The sequence below is a fragment of the Taudactylus pleione genome, unplaced genomic scaffold (genome assembly GCF_031769625.1).
Source record: "Taudactylus pleione unplaced genomic scaffold, aTauple2 ptg000181l, whole genome shotgun sequence".
Lineage (NCBI taxonomy): Eukaryota > Metazoa > Chordata > Amphibia > Anura > Myobatrachidae > Taudactylus > Taudactylus pleione.
In genome coordinates this window covers 10,001,405-10,019,958 of record NW_028284583.1, presented here as the reverse complement: position 1 = coordinate 10,019,958, position 18,554 = coordinate 10,001,405, and the positions used below count along the sequence as shown (strand labels likewise).

The 18,554-nt window shown below is 45.1% G+C and overlaps 1 protein-coding gene across 1 annotated transcript in view; it reads right to left on the bottom strand.

The window, feature by feature from the left end:
* Positions 1–206: 206 nt before the first annotated feature.
* The window catches only part of BLVRA (biliverdin reductase A), a 30,924-nt gene continuing 12,576 nt past the window's right edge, over positions 207–18,554 (bottom strand). Inside the window, exons 2-7 of the mRNA XM_088476074.1 lie at positions 9,652–9,779; positions 6,882–7,001; positions 4,768–4,865; positions 2,290–2,397; positions 1,926–2,097; positions 207–462 (exon numbers count right to left, since the gene is read on the bottom strand). Of these exons, the coding sequence (XP_088332200.1) occupies positions 207–462; positions 1,926–2,097; positions 2,290–2,397; positions 4,768–4,865; positions 6,882–7,001; positions 9,652–9,770 (873 nt within the window). The 5' untranslated portion in view covers positions 9,771–9,779. The remainder of the gene's footprint in view (positions 463–1,925; positions 2,098–2,289; positions 2,398–4,767; positions 4,866–6,881; positions 7,002–9,651; positions 9,780–18,554) is intronic.

Here is an 18,554-nt window from a genome sequence, read left to right as displayed (position 1 = left end):
GCCTTGGCCCGGGGGCGGGGTATAGGAGGGGGACCTAGTGCATCCTGGGAGGCTGAAAGCTTAACTCTTTGGTGCCCTGCGACTGACGTCACACCTATACCCCAAGGTATCCTGTGGATACCCTATGGACCCTGAAGTAGAAACAACCTAGATGTACAATCTCATTCAGCAGTATGAATCAGTGGCGAAGGATTGCAGCTGCAGCCTCAGTGCTCACAGGATTGCTTTATCATTTCAGCCAGGTGAATGCAGTGCAGGATGCGCCTCTTCTCCGTAGACAGCTCCTCCGTGGATACCTGTCCTAGGAGCTTACGAGCAAAGAGGTTTTGATCCTGCATAAAGGGCCCCACAGATGCACCAGGGGCTGCAGGTAAAACATCTAGGACCCCAGATGTAAACGTAAACTTTACTTTTTTGTCACGCTTAAGGCCTGGGGCCCTTTCTTCAATCCATGTTAGCGGTCTGATGAATACATAAAAGAAAAACATTTTATTATGTTAAATGATTTAATGTGTACAGAATAAGTTCACATTTACTGTATTAGTGCTCTAACACCACAATACTGTGATCAAGTATGATTTTCTACACAAAGGATACATGGGGGATGGGTACGGGATGCCGGTGCTTGGGATCCCCTCGGTCAGATCCCGATGTCGGCATCCCTACAGGGTTAGAATACCAACACTTGTTGGTCAGTATTCTTACCCTCCCCCCTCTCCCTAGCCGTCCCTCCCTGGTGCCTGACCCTAACCTCCCCCACGCTAACCCTCCCCCTACCTCCGCTACTTATTTTTGGGATTCCGGCAGTCAGGATGCCGGTGCCTGGATTCTGACAAGTGATGGGAATCCGGAGCCGGCATTCTTACTGCCGGAATCCCCACGGTCAGGATAATGACTGCATCCTGATGCATGGGACCTGCAGCTTTACATTTATAGCACCATTAATCTTCAAACTATGGAAACTTGGCATTGTGTACTGTATATAAATTAAAATGTGGCACAAATGCTGCTACTACAAATTCCTGTGTGGGGCATTACATTGTTCTCACCACAAATCATCTGATGAATTAGCTTGGATATTTTAGAACATCCTTTATATAAGCCAAATTGTGTGCATAGAATTACATCCATATTGTACTGCAATAATTACACTTTGTATGTAGCCAAGCACAAGCTATATACAGTTTCTAAAGTATCCAACAACAAAAACAAGCTCCTTACAGTGTCATTCAACAGGCTTATAGATCCGAAACAGACCATGTGAGGAAGGAATAATACTCACCTTCGATCAAACCTGTGTGTCAGATATCCCCAGGTCTGATATACACACTACAGTGATAAGCTACATTTACAGACAGAAGCATTTTCCCATCAGGCTAGTCTAATGCTGCATACACACGGTACAACCTGCACAACCAAAGATATCGCTGATAGATTTCCCTACAACTTTCTGTAGTGCAGGTCAAACTATTTTGGGTTTATACACTGATAGGTATCTATGATAGATATCTAGGATAGATATTTCAGTGAAGTTATGTATTTACAGGCAAAGCTTGACAAAATCGTCCAAGTTGGCGTGCATGTACGGGCGACCATAGATATTGCTATCGTTCATGCGGGAACGTGTATCGTTGGTCGATCGTTCACTGCATAAAAATTAACGATATGAACGATTTATCGTTGAACGATATCGTAATCATTCAGGAAAATCGTCCTATGTGTATGCGGCATAAGGCAAAGCCAATTTATACAGGAAATGTCCTGAATGCAGCAACTCTAGATAAGGAGATGCAAGTTACCAAATTGATCTCTTTCCACTTGGTTTCCAGTCCCCTAATGTACCTTAATGATAATTCATGAAAAAGTTGCAGTGGTCTTTTCTAGAAAAGAAAAATAAAATGATTCACCATTAAAATGACCCTGACCTGTTATCTGCAGTGGTGAGGTGTGCAGTGACCTTGGAGTATTGTTCTTCACTATTCTCTTCCAAAGTGGCTGAGGTAACAGTCAAATCTCCAAAAAGGTGAACCAGCCAACTGACTCGGGCGATACCACTGAAAGAAGGAAATCCTGATCGCTGTGGGTCCAGAGCTCCACCTACAGTAAACAGAATATAAAAAAGAAAAGTAAAATACAAAGAAAGTAAGCAATATTCTATTATTATATCCCATTAGCCCAAAAAGATGATTACACTCCATGTCCTTATACATATTAAGATATTCTAGGCTGAGTTTTAAGCACATAAATGTGAGAAGTGTAACGTACGTAGACTACAAAGCAGTTTATTACCAGTAAAATGGAGGACTCCTTCCACCAGCTGCTTCCCATCTACCTCCTTTTTCAGCTGTTTGTATTCCTCTGTGAGAAGCTCAATGTGCTCCACATGTAAGACTTTGCCTGCAAGACATTGCCAATAAAATGGGTGGATGTAATAAGCGTTCAATAGGACAACACACTGCAGACTTGCTGCTTATAGTGCACAGAGAAGTGCAGAGATTCCACGTTCCATTGCAGTACACAGTCAGCCACTCTAAAGGTGCGTACACATGTAACGATTTTTTGAACGATTTAACTATAACGACGTCGATATCATTTAAAAAATCGTTCATTTTTTTGGGGTGAACGATGAACGATAATCGTCCAAGCGTGCTCCCGTTTGTAGTTTGTCCGTTCTGACTGTCCAACATAACGATTTTCTTTCAGAAAATCGTTCATGTTGTACAGAATGAACGATGAACAATAAACGATGTCCATTCATTGTATGCTTGATTAAAACATCTTTCATCGTTCAAGAAAATAGTTGACAAAATCGTTCATTCATTTAGTAACCAACGATTTTTCTAAACGATTTTCGTTCACTTTTTCAAGGGAAAATCTGAACGAAAATTGTTATGTGTGTATGTAGCTTAACATGGAAGAGTACACAGACATTTGACACCTCCAACACTTGAACTAACTTGCACTAAGTGCATCTAGCAGAGTCTGTGATTGGAACAGAGCTTTTACATTCAACCTACGTATTACAAAATGTATCAGATCTTTGTCAGAAACCACAAGAACCTCTTATCTCTCGTTATTATAGAATGTCCATTAGGGAAAACTTGCTAGCAAAAAAAAAAAAAAGACAAATAACGAAAGGAGCAAGTAGCAGCATGTAGTGTAAATAGTAAGCAATATTCTACTAAAGGTGTCTTAATAAGCGGTTAATTAATGAATATATGCAATATGAAGGGCTTTTTAAGGACATTCTGCTTTGCTTGGCGTTCGATTTTAAATTTAATTTAGCCTAAATCTATTTTTTTACAAAATGTCTTTTTAAACCATTGCAGGATCTCTCCATAGCAACCACTGCTCATCACCATAAACCACCAGGTTTAAAGTAGCCACTGGCCACTCCCTAAGTGGACACCTACAACAGTGTGCAAAGGTTTGGGCTCCGCTCGACAAACAGCGTATTTAACTGAACCTCTGTGAAAAGAGGTCATCACAATCTTGGAAGACTACAAACATAACCATGACATAATTCTGCACACTTTAATGCCAATACTTATTTTCTGAATTTAACAGATTATAAAATAAATCAAACAGTGAATGTGGCATGTGCAACAGTCAGTACTTGGTAACTTTGGTTCTGTAAAAAAAAAACAAGCATAAAAACATTACTTGTAGCTCCAGGTAACATGGGTCTATCTATTCTTGCTTTAGGACTTGGTTCCGCACTTACCTGCCGAACACTTCTAGCTCAGAAATAATCTTAAATCTTCTTGCAAGCACTCAGGGTCGATGAGTGAATGTAGCAGGCCGGTGTGAAAGACCATCTCTCCACCCCCAGCCCTTCACTCCCAAGAACCAAAGCAACCCAGACAGTTGTGGGTGGGTGACTGCTGAGGTCATCCCTATTAATGTTTCAATGGATTGAGTAGAAGGAGGTGGAGCACAAACTACCAACTTTAAGCATAAAAGCATCTATCACCAATAAGTGGAACAGGCAACCACAAAGTCTTAAGTATTACCCCTGCATGCTTAGCTTTATTACTCTGTGTGCAGTGAGCCCACAAGCCACTCATAGACTGTTTGCATTGTAAAGCCCAGAGTATACGCTCGGAATGCTTCATATATCCCAACAGATTTTCAATAATATTAAAGTAAGGGGACATGAAGGTTATTCCAAATCCTTAATCTTTCATCCCTGCAAGTTACATCATGGTTCATTTTCAGGTACTGTATGCTTTGGATCTATGGGCCCGATTCAGATGTGGACAGTATTGCACAGCCACAAGGAAGCGGCTGTGCAATACCATCCAGCAAACCTTTACATGCTGCAGGAGGCATTTATAGGGAGCAGACGCCTCCTGACAGCAATTCATTTCCGAGTGCAGCATCTGTAGATGCTGCATTGGATCATAATCATCCCTTTTTGGCACTCCTGGAAAACGGGGGTGACGCCCCCATTTTTACGGAAACGCAGCCCAGGCACATCCAACTCCGCCCACTAAAATCTAACTCAGGCCCTAGGTCTTGTTGAAATAATCAACCTATATTCACCTACAATTTCTTCACTAACTCTGTAACATTAAGTTGAGTGTCTTTCTGAGTTGAATCCATTTTTTTATCTGTTGTATTGTGGATCACTACTGTGGTGTCAGCTAAACCTTTTTGTAGGTAATCAGCAGTGATTTGTGGGTTCTTCTTAGCAATTTTTCTAGGTGTACACAAACTTTCACATTTTCTTTTGACATTTAATATGAGACTATTTCGTGTCCTTACCCTTTTGCTCAGCCAACTGCCACAATTCATGTGCTGCCTGCTCAGATAGAGCCATTGGGTACTCCACAAGGACATGTTTATCAGCCTCAAGGAAACGCCTTTCAAAGGGTGTAAAAGACGAAAACATTGTTCACATTTTGAACCAAAATAGGGGTCATCGGAGAAACACAGAAAATGCTTTTGCTCCTATATAGCATAAATGAACCACATCACCAGCAACACTGTCAGTAATCAACAGGCACAACTTGTGTAATACAATATTATGTATACTTGTTTTTTCCAAAAACTGCTAGCACCATATCAGGCATACTGTATATAACACTCAAACCGAACTTTTAGATATCAACGGTGACCAAATAAAAAAGTTACAGGGGTGATGTAGAACAGCAAAGCATTTAGAGGGCGATTCAATTCAGCACGATATGAATAGCGTCGTAAAGGAGTACCTGGAGCTATTCAAATGTCCCCATCTCGCCCTACAATTAGTCAGGAGATGCCAGTTACAATTCCCTAAGCCAGGTGTTTAGTCGCGGTAACCAGCATTTTCCGAACTAAGTGCCGGCCACGATGCTGTTAGCGCACGCGCTAAGCAGGAAAACAGCATCGCTTCCCTAGTTAGTCGGAGGGTTCAAGCAGAAATTCTCTAGTTTGGAGTTTACAGCACGGTCAATTCAATAGCTCCAGGAACTCCTTCCCGACGTTATTCATATTGCGCTGAATTGAATCGCCCCCCTTAGAATATTATATTTTGACTATATCAACACTTGGGACGCATCTATTTTGGAATGCTGCCATTGTGCACTCTACCAATTCATTTTTCATTATTATTTTTTTTATATCTACCTCTTCCATAAAGAAGGTCTCTTGTTACCATAAAGTTACTGCTACAGGGCCATTTACTACTACACTGCACCAAGGTCTCATCATGCAATAAAAAACATAAATGATCCTGATTGTATGTTATTGAGTTTAGACGCTCACAAGGCTTTCGACACCGTAGCATGGCCCTACTTGTTTCAGGTTCTTGAGGAACAAGACTTCGACCCTTCGTTTATACTTCTAGTCCGTTACTTTTATTCTCTTCCAACCACATCCTTAATAGTTAATGGCTCGCAGGGCTCTCCAATAATTATGAATCGGGGTACACGACAAGGGTGACCCCTTTCACCCTTATTATTTAAATTAGCAATTGACCACCTCTTCAGGAGCTTACAATCCTCTACTCTCTGTAAGGGAATCACGATAGGTGGTACGGAGGTTCAACTCACGCCATTTGCTGACGACGTCTTATTGTATATATCTAATTCTAAAGATTCCCTTATCCACAGTTCTAAATATTTTGAGTGATTTTGGAAACGTCGCAGGTTTTGAAGTAAATGTCTAAATCTGTGGGTCTATGCTTGACGTCAGGAGTGGTCCAACCGTTTTGAGAAGACATATTCCCTTGTCTTGGGCTAAATTTCACAACACATATCTGGGTATCCAATTGCCGAGGTCGCCATCTACACTTTATCGGATAAATATCACCAGGGCCATTTCATCTATCGTGGCGGAGATGGAGGGGTGTTGCAGTCTCCTGTTGTCCTATTTAGGTAGGGCAAGATTAATAAAAATGGTGACCTTGCCACGTTTACTTTATTTTTTGCAGTCATTGCCACTCCTACTAATGCTTTATTTAGGAAATTCCTTTGGGAGGGCAAACGCCCTAGAATAGCCCTCCTAAAACTACAGCAGATGAGGCATAATGGAGGTATCAATCTGTTTTTCGGATTTCTATCTGTGGAAGCAGGTGGGATAATTACTGACCCAGCAAAATAGATGAACTCACCTGAGATCCACAAAACATGACCTGTTAGTGGTAGTTCAGGGAGGAGTTGGTGTAAAGCATATTTAATAAAATAAAAAGTGAGCACAACATATATCAATATTTGACTAACATTTGTTTTCCACTATGCCAGTAACAATGTGGCATAAATTGCTTTTCAAGAGATGGACCTTGTTTGGAAATGGTGAGGCTTTTTGTAGTAGCCAGAATATGCCCTTTAGCCTGCATCACCCCAGTCAGTTGTCCAATCTGAACTACGGTAAGCTAAATGTGCCATAATAATAATTACCTGATACTTTCCTTGTGGTTATGATTATCTGTGCAGATGAGAGCAGCATTAACTTCAGTACTCTGCAGTGCTTCTTCCAAACTGATTTGTTTCACACCATTATGCTGACCAACATCCCTCCTGAGAGACACAAGAACATTATTAGTTTGTGCTACAAGACAAAATGTTATGCTGACCACACACAGGGTGATATTCAGGTGACAATACATTTAGAATTTGGCAGACGTTTGGTACTTAAACTAAGCAGCAGGATCACAAGGTGACTGGTTAATGTGGTTGGGGGAGAGAGAGAGGGAGAGGGATATATATATATATATATATATATATATATATATAAAAGAAGGCAAAACATATACAAATGTATGTATTGGTACTGGACAAGTGGGCTATTTAGGTGTCCGTGCCCTATACCACTAGCAGACACATCCAGATATCATAAGTAAAACGTAGCCGATCATCATTATAAAATGTAGGACATAAATTCATAGGACATTATAAAGCATATACCAATATGTAAGTGATTGATTTGCAACAGCCAGTACTTTCCAGAAAACACTGGCTGATGTAAAACAAACGACGGCATATTAACCTATTTTTCTCCCTTGATAATAGAATTTTCTCTCTCTGTCAGCTGGTTTCTCGTCTATATCACCATAGTGCTTTTAATGGTTTTCTACAGATTTAGTACAGTCTCAGCATGTTATAATGGTGATTCTTTTTCCTGTGATATAACTGCAGGTTTGGCCCCTTAGTTCCTATTTGCTTTCTTTGACCAATTTCAGTAACTATTTAGTTATTTTTGGGAACCCTCCTCAGGAGCCTATGCACCACCCACCAGCAACAATTATATGGGGGTACCATCCATTAACGGTTATTTGGAAGCATAGGGTAAATAACAAAGGAATTATACTTGTAGGTTAAAATTCAAACCTGTATCAGGGAATGTACTGAATCGAGCCCTTTATTGGATGGTCACCAAAACTGTCCAATCAGGTGTCTTATTTAGGACACACTCACCAACCATGGCTCCTACTCAATTAGTTTCGCGTACGCGATAAAGTTTCGCCTGCCAGACTTTTCACCTATATCGCGCATTTTAGCCGCAGAAACTTATCGTAAGCGTACCCGCGATGCACCCTATTCAATTACAAAGGACACGAAAATGGGAGAAGCGAAGTCAGAACAGGCCAAAAGTGATGTCAGAATGGGGGAAATCAGCCAGAACCCCCCAAAAAGATGCCCGATTAGCACTAATAAAATGGTTTGGGGTACTTAAGTTCGCACAATTGCCTCTAATTAGCGTCTTTGCACAAGTGGTGAAGAATAGCATTAAGCTGTTTTTTTAGGAGAAAATAAGTATTCCTATCAAATTTGGGGTACATGAAAATGGGTGCAAGCATATTTAAAAGTCGTTAAAGTGGAGTTATAAGAAACGTAAAAAACGCACCTTCAGCAAACACCTGCAATTAAAAAAACACCTCACCCATACTTGTAGACCCCCAAAAAGTCTATTTCACTAGTTTTTAAGTTTGTACCCCCACTTTGCACTTTTTCGCCCCCATTTTCAAAGTGCTTTTTTGGGGTGTTCCTCACTTTTTTTTTATTTTCTTTTTATGCAGTTATCCTTTGGGGGGCTGTCCCAAGGGTGCTGAGTGGTTTCCCCACCATTGCACCCCAAAATAAAAAAAATGCAATTCTTTTCATAGAGAAATGTTTTTTGCCTATTACATTGCATTGGGTTTTCACATACGCGAAAAGCGGATGGAATTGAATACAGAGATAAGTTTCCGCCTAGCGAATAGTCGCAATCGGTGATACTTTTTCGCAGACTCCAACTTTTTGCAGCTAATTGAATACGGGCCCATGTCACAGTTTGGAATTTCAATTAGCATCTTATAGTCTTAAATGAATAATACTCAGGGTTTTCCAGCGGAATCGGTATGACATACCGCCAGACCTAAGCCCGGCAGATGAAATACCGACGCCGGAAGTCCGGCAGATAAAGATCCTGACAGTGCCTGGTAAGTACCCTAACCCTCCCCTCTCCCCCCTCTAACCCTAACCTCCCCCCTAGTGCCTACCCTTAACCTCCTCCCAGGGGTGCCTAAACCTAACCCTTCTGGGGGGTGCCTAACCCTAACCTTCCCCCCCGGGGCTGCCTGACCCTAGACCCCCTTTCCCCTAGCCTAATCCTAACCCTCCCGGGGAGGTGCATAACCCTAAATCCCCACGGGAGACCCTAAACCTAACCATCCCCCCCGCAGCTAATAGGTCCCGACGCCCAGCTTATCTACGTTCAGTATGCCGGGATTTCAGCGTTAATGATGATAGACATCGGTATTTAGACGCCTATTAGTCCCATGCCGGGATTTCACAGTCGGGAAGCCGGCGGTCGGCATTTCGACCGCCGGCTTCCTGACTACATACCCTTCCAGGATCCTCTCCCATGTTTCTAAATGGTAGTGATTGGTGACTAATTCAATCCTGCAGATTTTAAGTGAACATTTTGTGTTTTGTTGTTCATTTATACTACCAAACAATGTGTTTTCACTAGCTACCACTAAGGGCTATATTCAATTAGCGGCGAGCAGCTCACGAAAGCAATTCTGGCAGTTTCGCGTGACGTGTCTCCGAGCTAATTTCGGCTCGCAGCCCATGGAAGCTAAAATGTGTGCAATGCAAGCTGATAGCAGAAGCTCGCAGCAAACTGAACCGGACCATAACATTTCCATTTGAAGCATGATTTTATACTTTTCCCACAATAACAGACCTAGACACAAAGCCTATAAGTTTCAGACTCTCCGAAGGGCTGCCCTGCAGTGGGTTAAGAAGGTCTCTGATCCTCACAGAACCAGCAATGCCTATTCCCACTACCACCACACCGAACATTCTGCTGCTCTGCAAGACAGTAAGAAGAACAGGTTAGCGGTTAGAGAGGTTATTTCTGATTAAACATTTTATCATTGAAGCAGTCATACATTTTTTAATGAACTCATTTTAAGTACAGTGGGCGTGGGCCCTACTGGATTGCTTTGGTTGATCTGTTTCAGGGCACCGCGTTATAACACATTTTTCTTTTATAACACATTTTAACCCTTCACTGTTTATTATACATGTACTTCAATTTTTTATTTTCATTCTTTATAGGCAGATGTGGCTTCTCTTAACTATCTCTTTTACACTGCACTTTTCTTACTATGGTGGCGCCCTGGTGCGGCTTACCTGGGCTAGTTTGGGGGTGTCCTGCGTTCTGGATTTGAACCCTAGTACGTTACCCTGAAGAGGTTACCTGGATATGATGGGTAGGCCCATATCCTTGGCCTTGATTATGATAAAAACCTCTATTGATTGCATGTATATATTGTCAGTAATTTGGAGTTGTGCACCTGAGATTTGTCTGTTTCTGTGCCTGCAATTAGTCTCATCATATATATTCAGGATGTGCAGTCCAGGAATCTTTACTATATACTTCATTTTAAAGTAAACAACAAAAACAACCCAAACCAGCAAAATACTTTTACAACTCCATTTAAAAGGCCTTTATATTTATATAAGCAATCATTTCGTACCTTATACCTATTTACATATTCTCACTAGGGCAATGGGAAGCGCTCAAATCATAAAATTGAGGAAGAATTAGGCTGCCCTCCTGCATCCCCTCCACTTCCCTAATAAAGTTTGCAACTCGCACAAAGGACCCCACTCTCCCAGCAACCTGACAATTGTCCCCCAACACACACAGAAGGCCACTCAACAGCCTTCCATCTGTCCCTCCACCTGAACATAGAAACCGCCCCTTACCCCACTCACACAAAAGTCTAACCCCAACAGACAATCCTCTGTGTCCCAAACCTACACACAGGACCATTCGATCCAGAGTTCACCCTAACCCACAAAAGTAGCCTCCCCCACAATAGCCAGCCCTCTGTCCCTCAACCAACAAACATGATGCCCCCATAAATCAGCCTGCCCTCTGTCCACTCGACCCACGCAATAGAAGCCCCACCCAAACAACCTGCCTTTTGTCTGTACAATGTACTAGCGCCCCATAATTTCTGAAAGCTGCCCTGCACTTCAGTGATTGGGGGTGGTTTGTGGGAACATGCCAAAACTGTGTGCAATAGTATAGAGTTTAGATATACAGTGTTCTATAAAATCACTTAAGAACTGATGCTCCCAAATGTACTTTGCAGGCCACCTTAAATACAGAACTGATAAGATTTTTGATAATAGATCTGAAACGTCGATTTCAACCTACAGTTTTTCAGATACTGTTTTTATACACTTCAAGACCTGTCTCTCTCTTGCTTTGTATGGAAGTTTCTGTGCTGTGTGTACAACTTACATAGTACTAATTTTGGACTTGTCCAGCAGCTTACCTGGACATTATTGTTTTAGTGTATTGCCCATGCTTTATATAATGTAGATTTAGCGATTATAGAAACGTGAGAAAAGTAACACACTGTCACTCACATATGCAGTTCTTTTGCTTTGTTTGCATTCTCTTAAATCAATTATTCAGCAAATTGAGGGCTGACTAAGGCAATTTGTCTGGTAAAGATAAAGGAACTTTACACCCAGCAACATATGGTCATAAGATGTGCAGTCACTTCTCTACCATCTGGATTCAAAAGCATGAAATATTGTCTGTCCTTTCTGACACAGGGTGTGAGGGGAGAGGGTGGGGATATCCAATTATTATGTGTAATACTAACACTTTGCGATGTGTACCCGGACGCATAGGCGAAACTGGGGAGTGGTCCAGGGCATACTTGCCAACATTCAGCTCCCTCCTTCCGGGAGGGGGCTGAATGTCAGTTTACAGCGGGGGGCGTGGCCGCACGCTAATGTTGTTGCGGGGGCGTGACCAGTGTGGGCCAGGGACGTGGCCACGAGATCACGTCATCGCGGCTCCGCCCCCTCTTCATAATGCCGGTGTAAACGGCATTGTAAAGCGGGGGACGGGGCCACGATGACGCGATTCAGCGAGAATCACGTCACCAGGCCCACCCACTGCGGGGGATTTGCTAGTAGTAACTGCGGGGGGATAAGTGAGGGATGGAGGCTTGCGGGAGCCTTGCCTGCCTTCCCGGGGGGCCGGGAGCGGCACCCGATAATCTGGAGGCTCCTGGCCAAATCGGGAGGGTAGGCAAGCCTGGTCCAGGGGTGCACAGGAACACCCATTAGCCCAGTTTCGCGATTCCAGTATGGTAGTGTTATGCATGTACAGGTGTGTTACAATGGGAGGTAGTGTTCCCGCTAGGCTGTTTTAGCGGGGTGCGGCGCCCTGCCCTCCAGGAGGAGGGCAAGAAGCGCCCTGCCCTAACAGCCTGCGGGAGCCGTTCTCACCCGCGGGACGCAGTGTCCCGCGGGTGGACAAACATGCGGTGACCCGGTCACCGCCGGAGAATAGACACCGGGCGCATGCGCCCGGTGTCTATTCTCCCTTTCTGCAGCGCTTGGGGGCTGCCCGGCATGTCCGTAAGCGCCGGGCACGCCCCCAAGTATGACGAAAAGGGGACGCGTCTTATAGACACGCCCCTTTTTGTAACCACGCCCCCTTTCGGACGCACGAACATTGTCCTCTCTAGCTCCGGCGCCCTGCCTGCCGCCGGAGCTAGAGGGAACACTAGGGAGGGGAGGTCCTACATACTGCAACCCGCAGCCAGGCCACCACCAATACTTGCAGGGACATGACAGACCAGCTACCCCCATCAGCTGTCACTGCACGGTCACCAAATAGATGCCATCCAGCATCCCCGAGAGTGAAGACACCTTTCCAGATTGATGAATATGGGAGTGTACCCCGAGGTCACACCCATTTTTTGGGCTCTGTTTGGTGGCGTTTAGATTGTAAGTCAGGAACAGACGTTACCTTACTTCTTAGGAATATTTCCCTTATAGATCTCATTCAAGGCAGTTTTTATGCACTCTCTACATATGCCACTTTTTATGCAGCTGTATGGAGAAAACAAGAGATATGGTAAGAACTTATCTTTGTTATCTCTACGAGGTCCATAAGGTCCACAGGGTTGATCTTGAGGTATAGCTGGATCTGGATCCACGGGCACCATGCAGTTAGTTAAAGCTTTGCTGCTCCCAGGGTGCACTGGGTCCATCCTCCTCTATACCCCGCCCCAGCCACAGGCACGTCAGTTGGTCAGTAGCCAAGGCCGGAAGAGATTAAAACAGAGAGAAGGAAGAATGGAACACACAAGAACCATACTCACGGAAAGGGAGACGGAAAACCGGTGACCAGCCAAATAGGCCATATGAAGCAAGGTGCAACAGGGCGGGCACCCTGTGGACCCTATGGACCTCGTAGAAACAGATATCCTGAGAACACCCTGGAAAAAGGTGTGGGCATCAGGCAGAGTAGCAATTCTACCCTGGAACCACACAGAAAGTGCAGACACATGAACTTTCAACAAAGCGAGGCGTAAACCTAAGTCCAATCCAGACTGAAGGAACGGCAAAATCCTAGAAACACGAAACGCTTGAGGAACGTAGCTTGTGGACTCACACCATTGAAAATAAGTATGCCACACTCTGTGGTAAATTCTGGCGGAAGCAGGCTTGCGTGCCTGTAGCATTGTGCTGATGACTGAGCTGGAAAAACCCCGGGCTCTTAAGATGGATGTCTCAAGAGCCACGCCGTCAAAGGCAGACGACCCAGATCCGGGTAAAGGCAGGGCCCCTGAGACAACGGGGCCTGATGTTGAGGCAGAAGAAACGGAAGGTCGATGGATAGGCCCCGAAGATAGGAGTACCAGGGACGTCTGGACCAAGCCAGTGCCACCAGCAGAAGCGTGCCATCGTCCTGTTTGAATTTCCGAAGGACCCGAGGCAGCAAGGCTATTGGAGGGAAAAGATACGCCAGCTGAAATGTCCATTTCACTGACAGCGCGTCCACCAGGCTTGCGACGGTGCTCTTGTCCTGAACATAGGCAATTTGCGATTGTGACGAGAGGCCATGAGGTCCACCTCCGGCAGTCCCCACTTGTCCACGAGCAGTTGAAATACATCTGGATGAAGGGACCATTCCCCAGGATGCAAGTCGTTACGGCTGAGGAAGTCCGCTTCCCAGTTGAGAACTCATTTAATGAAGACTCCCGAGATGGCCGGAAGGTGGCACTCCGCCCAAGACAGGATGCGTGACACCTGCGACATTGCTGCTCGACTGCGAATCCCCCCTTGACAGTTGATGTACGCCACTGTGGTGGAGTTGTCGGATTGAACTTGCACTTCCGTGAAGAGCGTGACTGGAAAACTGGAAAGCCCTGTACACGGCCCAAAGTTCCACAATACTGATGGGAAGAACCGCTTCTTCCGCCGTCCAAAGTGAAAATGGACCCGACACTGCCCCCCAACCCCAGAGACTGGCATCCGTCGAGAGCAGGACCCAGTCCGGGATCCAAAAGGGGCGGCCCTTGGTGAGATGAGTTGTCTGAAGCCACCAAGCGATCGACAGGCGCACCTCCAGAGACAACACAAGCATCTGAGTCCTGATTCGGAGTGGTAACCCGTTCCATTTGGATAGAATCAGCTCCTGCAGAGGCCTGGAATGAAACTGGGCATACTCCACCATGTCGAACGTCGACACCATGGACCCCAGAACTCTCATTGCCAAGTGAACAGACACTTGGGGAGTCTTCAGACAACTGCTCACTCATAGTTGTAGGGAGGAAACCTTTTCCGGAGTCAGAAAGATCCTTTGCTGACTAGGGCTCCCAAATGAACTATCCTCGGTGACAGAATGAGGGAGGACTTTTTCCAGTTTATCAGCCACCCGTGCGTTTGGAGACAAGCAATTGTCAGGTGCAGATGTTGCACAAGGACCTCCAGAGAGCCTGGCAGCAATAGGAGGTAGTCCAGATATGGCAGAAGCCGTATACCCTGGCTGCGTAGATAGGCAGCCATGACTGCCATCACTTTGGTGAACACCCTCGGAGCCGTGGAAAGACCAAAGGGTAGATCCTGAAATTGGAAGTGAAGATGTTGTATAGCAAACCTCAGATACTGCTAGTGTGAAGGGGCTATAGGAACATTGAGGTAGGCGTCCTGGATGTCCAGGGAGACCATATAATCCCCCGGTTCCATAGCCAGAATGATGGAATGCAAAGTTTCCATCCTGAAAGAACTTGTTCAACGATTTCAGGTTGCGAATGGGCCGATGAGACCCATTGGGTTTTGAAACCAGAAATAGAGAAGAGTAGTAACCCGTCCCGCGTTGAGAAGGCGGAACGGGAACAACCACCCCTGCTTTCAGCAAGGACTCTACGGCTTCCTGGATCTGCAAGGTCTTGGTCTTGTCTTGGGAAAGACTCGTGCAGAAGAACTGTTGGGGGGGTCTGTACGGGAAGGACAGGGCGTACCCCTGAGAGACCACTTCTTGTACCCAAGCATCCGTGGTGATATTGCACCAGCACTGGGCGAATTGAAGAAGTCGGCCCCCCACTCTGGGATCCCCCAGAGAAAGGCCTGTCCCATCAGGCTGAAAGCTTATCTTCGGGCTTGGAAGCAGGGCGTTTTAGTGCTCCAGGCCTGCTTCTTTGTTTTAGGGGCAGTCTTGGTTGACGACTGCCTCGGGAAGGTTGACCCGTGGACTTACCCCTGAGTCCGAAAGGACCGAAAGGCTGAGGTCCTAGCTTTAGAAGGCACAGCTGCTGATGGCAGAAATGCCGATTTAGACTTTACCAAGGTATCAACAATTTTGTCCAGGTCAGGGCCGAACAAAATTTCCCCATTAAAGGGTAAGGCCCCCAGGCCTTTTTTGGAATCCGCATCCACTCTCCAAGAACGAAGCCACAAAGCCGAAACTCTAGAAGTTAGGAGACTGGCATCCAAAGACTCCTCCCCAATATAGGAAGTGGCATCCCTCATCTGACCAACCAAAGTTCTCTGAACCTCCGGAGCTTCTTCAGGAAGTATATCCTCCAGCACATTGGCCCAGCTCTCAATGGCTTTAGCCACCCAAGAGATGGCCATGGATAGACAGGCCACCGTCCCAGAGAGAGAATATATGGATTTCAAACAAGTCTCCACTTTCCTGCCTGTGGGATCCTTTAGGGATGAAATGGACGGCATTGGCAAGGTAGCACTCTTGATCAAGCGAGTAACGTGACAATCCACCGCAGCCAGTGTTTTTCACTTCTTGCAATGACTAGCAAGAAACGGATAACTACTGCTTAAACGTTTCTGCGGCTGGAACCTTTTATTAGGCGACTGCCAGGCCTCCACCATATGATCAGTCAGTTGGTCAGATAAAGGAAAAACAGCCAAAGTCACTTTTGCCTGTTTAAAATTTGGATATTTGGACTTAGGGGCCGGGGCGTCAGCCTCTATATCAAGAATGGACCGCACCAATGCCGGCACATTAATGGTAGATTTCGTCTCTACTTCCGGAGCAGGGGAATCTGAATCAGAATCCTCATGCAATTCACCCTCATCTGAGTCTGATAAATGCGCAGACTGGGATGACGTAACAGTGCGTTTTGACGCCTTGTGAGGCTTGTCACTACGCTACATGGTTTGAAAACCCGAAGAGGAGGCCGCCAAACTCTGGACAGAATTGGAGAACACATCCACCCACGGTGGGTTAGCTTGTGGTAGACCCTGGAATGGGATGACGGACTGCTGCGTCATCGGGGGAACTGTACATACATAGGGAACCCCGCGTATGGATGAACTATCTGAGGTCCAGAGTTGACTCATTTTGTTGACTTCACGCTCTGAAGAGTCAACAAAATAAAAATAAATAACTCTAAAAATAAGCTTAGGGGCTGCCAAGCAGCCCCCATGCGCTAAGGTGACCCGACTCCGGCCAGGCACCAACTAAAACTGATGTGGCTGGGTATAGAGGATGGACCCAGTGCATCCTGGGAGCAGTAAAGCTTTAACTGCGTGGTGCCCGTGGATCCAGATTCAGCTATACCTCAAGGTCAACCCTGTGGACCCCCTATGGAACCTGAAGTAGAAAGGACTGTTGTAATGATCTTGCAACAGGTGGTCACTTTATCTTCTCCTATGCTTTCCCCTGAGACACACGCTGGCACGCACACATGTAGAACGATGAGTGACTCAACTGTAAAATCCTATGAATGAATACTATATATTGTACTAAATAGCTCATGGCTGACATTACACTGGTTCTATGAGTGCTAGTAACTCCTTATGGTGTTCCCTTGTTTAAAAGTGAAATAAATTAATAAACTGTTCAAATTTAGATGCACAGTATAAATTTGTATAAGTACCAACACCATGAGTCCTTATGTGAAGTTCCTATATGAGTTGTCCCTAAAGAACTTTACATAAAGGGCTCAATGTGTTGTATGGTTCTTATACAAATATGTACATCTAAATTTTAACATTTTATTATTTTATCACTAGAACGAGTTGTTTAACTGAAGAGTATTTTTTGGCCTTGCACTTACTGCATTCATTTATCTAAGGTGTATATAATAATAGTGCACTCTTTATCTGATTCCCCCATACATTGACCACAATGATATCTGCTCCATATATGAAGAGCTCACCTCTGCCTTCCTAGTCAAGCTGAGCTACACAACTTTCAGGTGGGTCCTTCTGCCATGTTACAGACTAGCTCCTGCCTAGAGTTGGCCATCGACCACCGATGGCTTTGCCATCAATGGTGGAGGATCCAATGTTTCACCGCATTCAATGGCACAGAGCCTTGCAATGCTTTTTTTTTTCCTTTATGTGCCGGGACACTGAGGTTAGCTCCGCCCCCAACACGACCATTGAAGCCTTGCCCCCAATCCCTGATTGGCATGCTGCCCGGCCAGTATTAAAACAGGGAAGCCCATTGGTGGTTTAAACCATTGATGGTTCACATCCGATGGTTTCACAGAATCAATGTCAAACACCAATGGTACAATCGATAGTAATCATCAAGGGTTAACCTACTGATGGCCATCCCTACTACTGCCTGCATAGTAAAGGAAGCCCTGTATATGCATGGATCACTCATAGGACCAGGAAATGTAATGAGACACTCACTGGCGGCTTCGCAAATCCAAGCATCTGCGTACAAAGACGCAGCATCGGTTGTAGATCCTTTAATTATGGATCTTCTGAGTGATCCTATAATCGCAAAAAACTTCAGCGGGAACAGAGACGTCAGCCATTTTTCTTGCGTTCAGGATCACAGAACCAGGGTGTGACACGTCCCTGAAAAAGTGAGGACATGCCGACGTTTTTTGCCACCATTTCTCATTAGGTCCCCCATAACTTCCCTGTCTGTCAATCACACTGCGAGTAAACAGTTGATGTGAGCGACTACGGTAATGTACTTTTCCGCATGCACGTATGCGCAGTTTACCAATAAACGCTCAGCTCCATTAATATCAGCATAGCGTACCACTCTGAATCAGGCCCATAATCCCTAGTTGGGCTGTAAACATATCAGGCGTGTCACATTGCCAGCCTACTCCGAGAGGAGGGAGAGACATTTATCGCTGCAGTGTTACACAAATAATGACATTAAATATAGCTATTAGGGCGAAGGGATTTGGCTACAGCTGAGCATTCCTGGACAGAAGAGACAGAGGGCCTGATCCAGAGCCGGACGCTATTTGCGCTCGCTCGTTCAGAAAAAGGGGCCGGATATTTAAATAGAGCGCTCGCTCTTTGCGGTCTGTTGACGCCTCTATG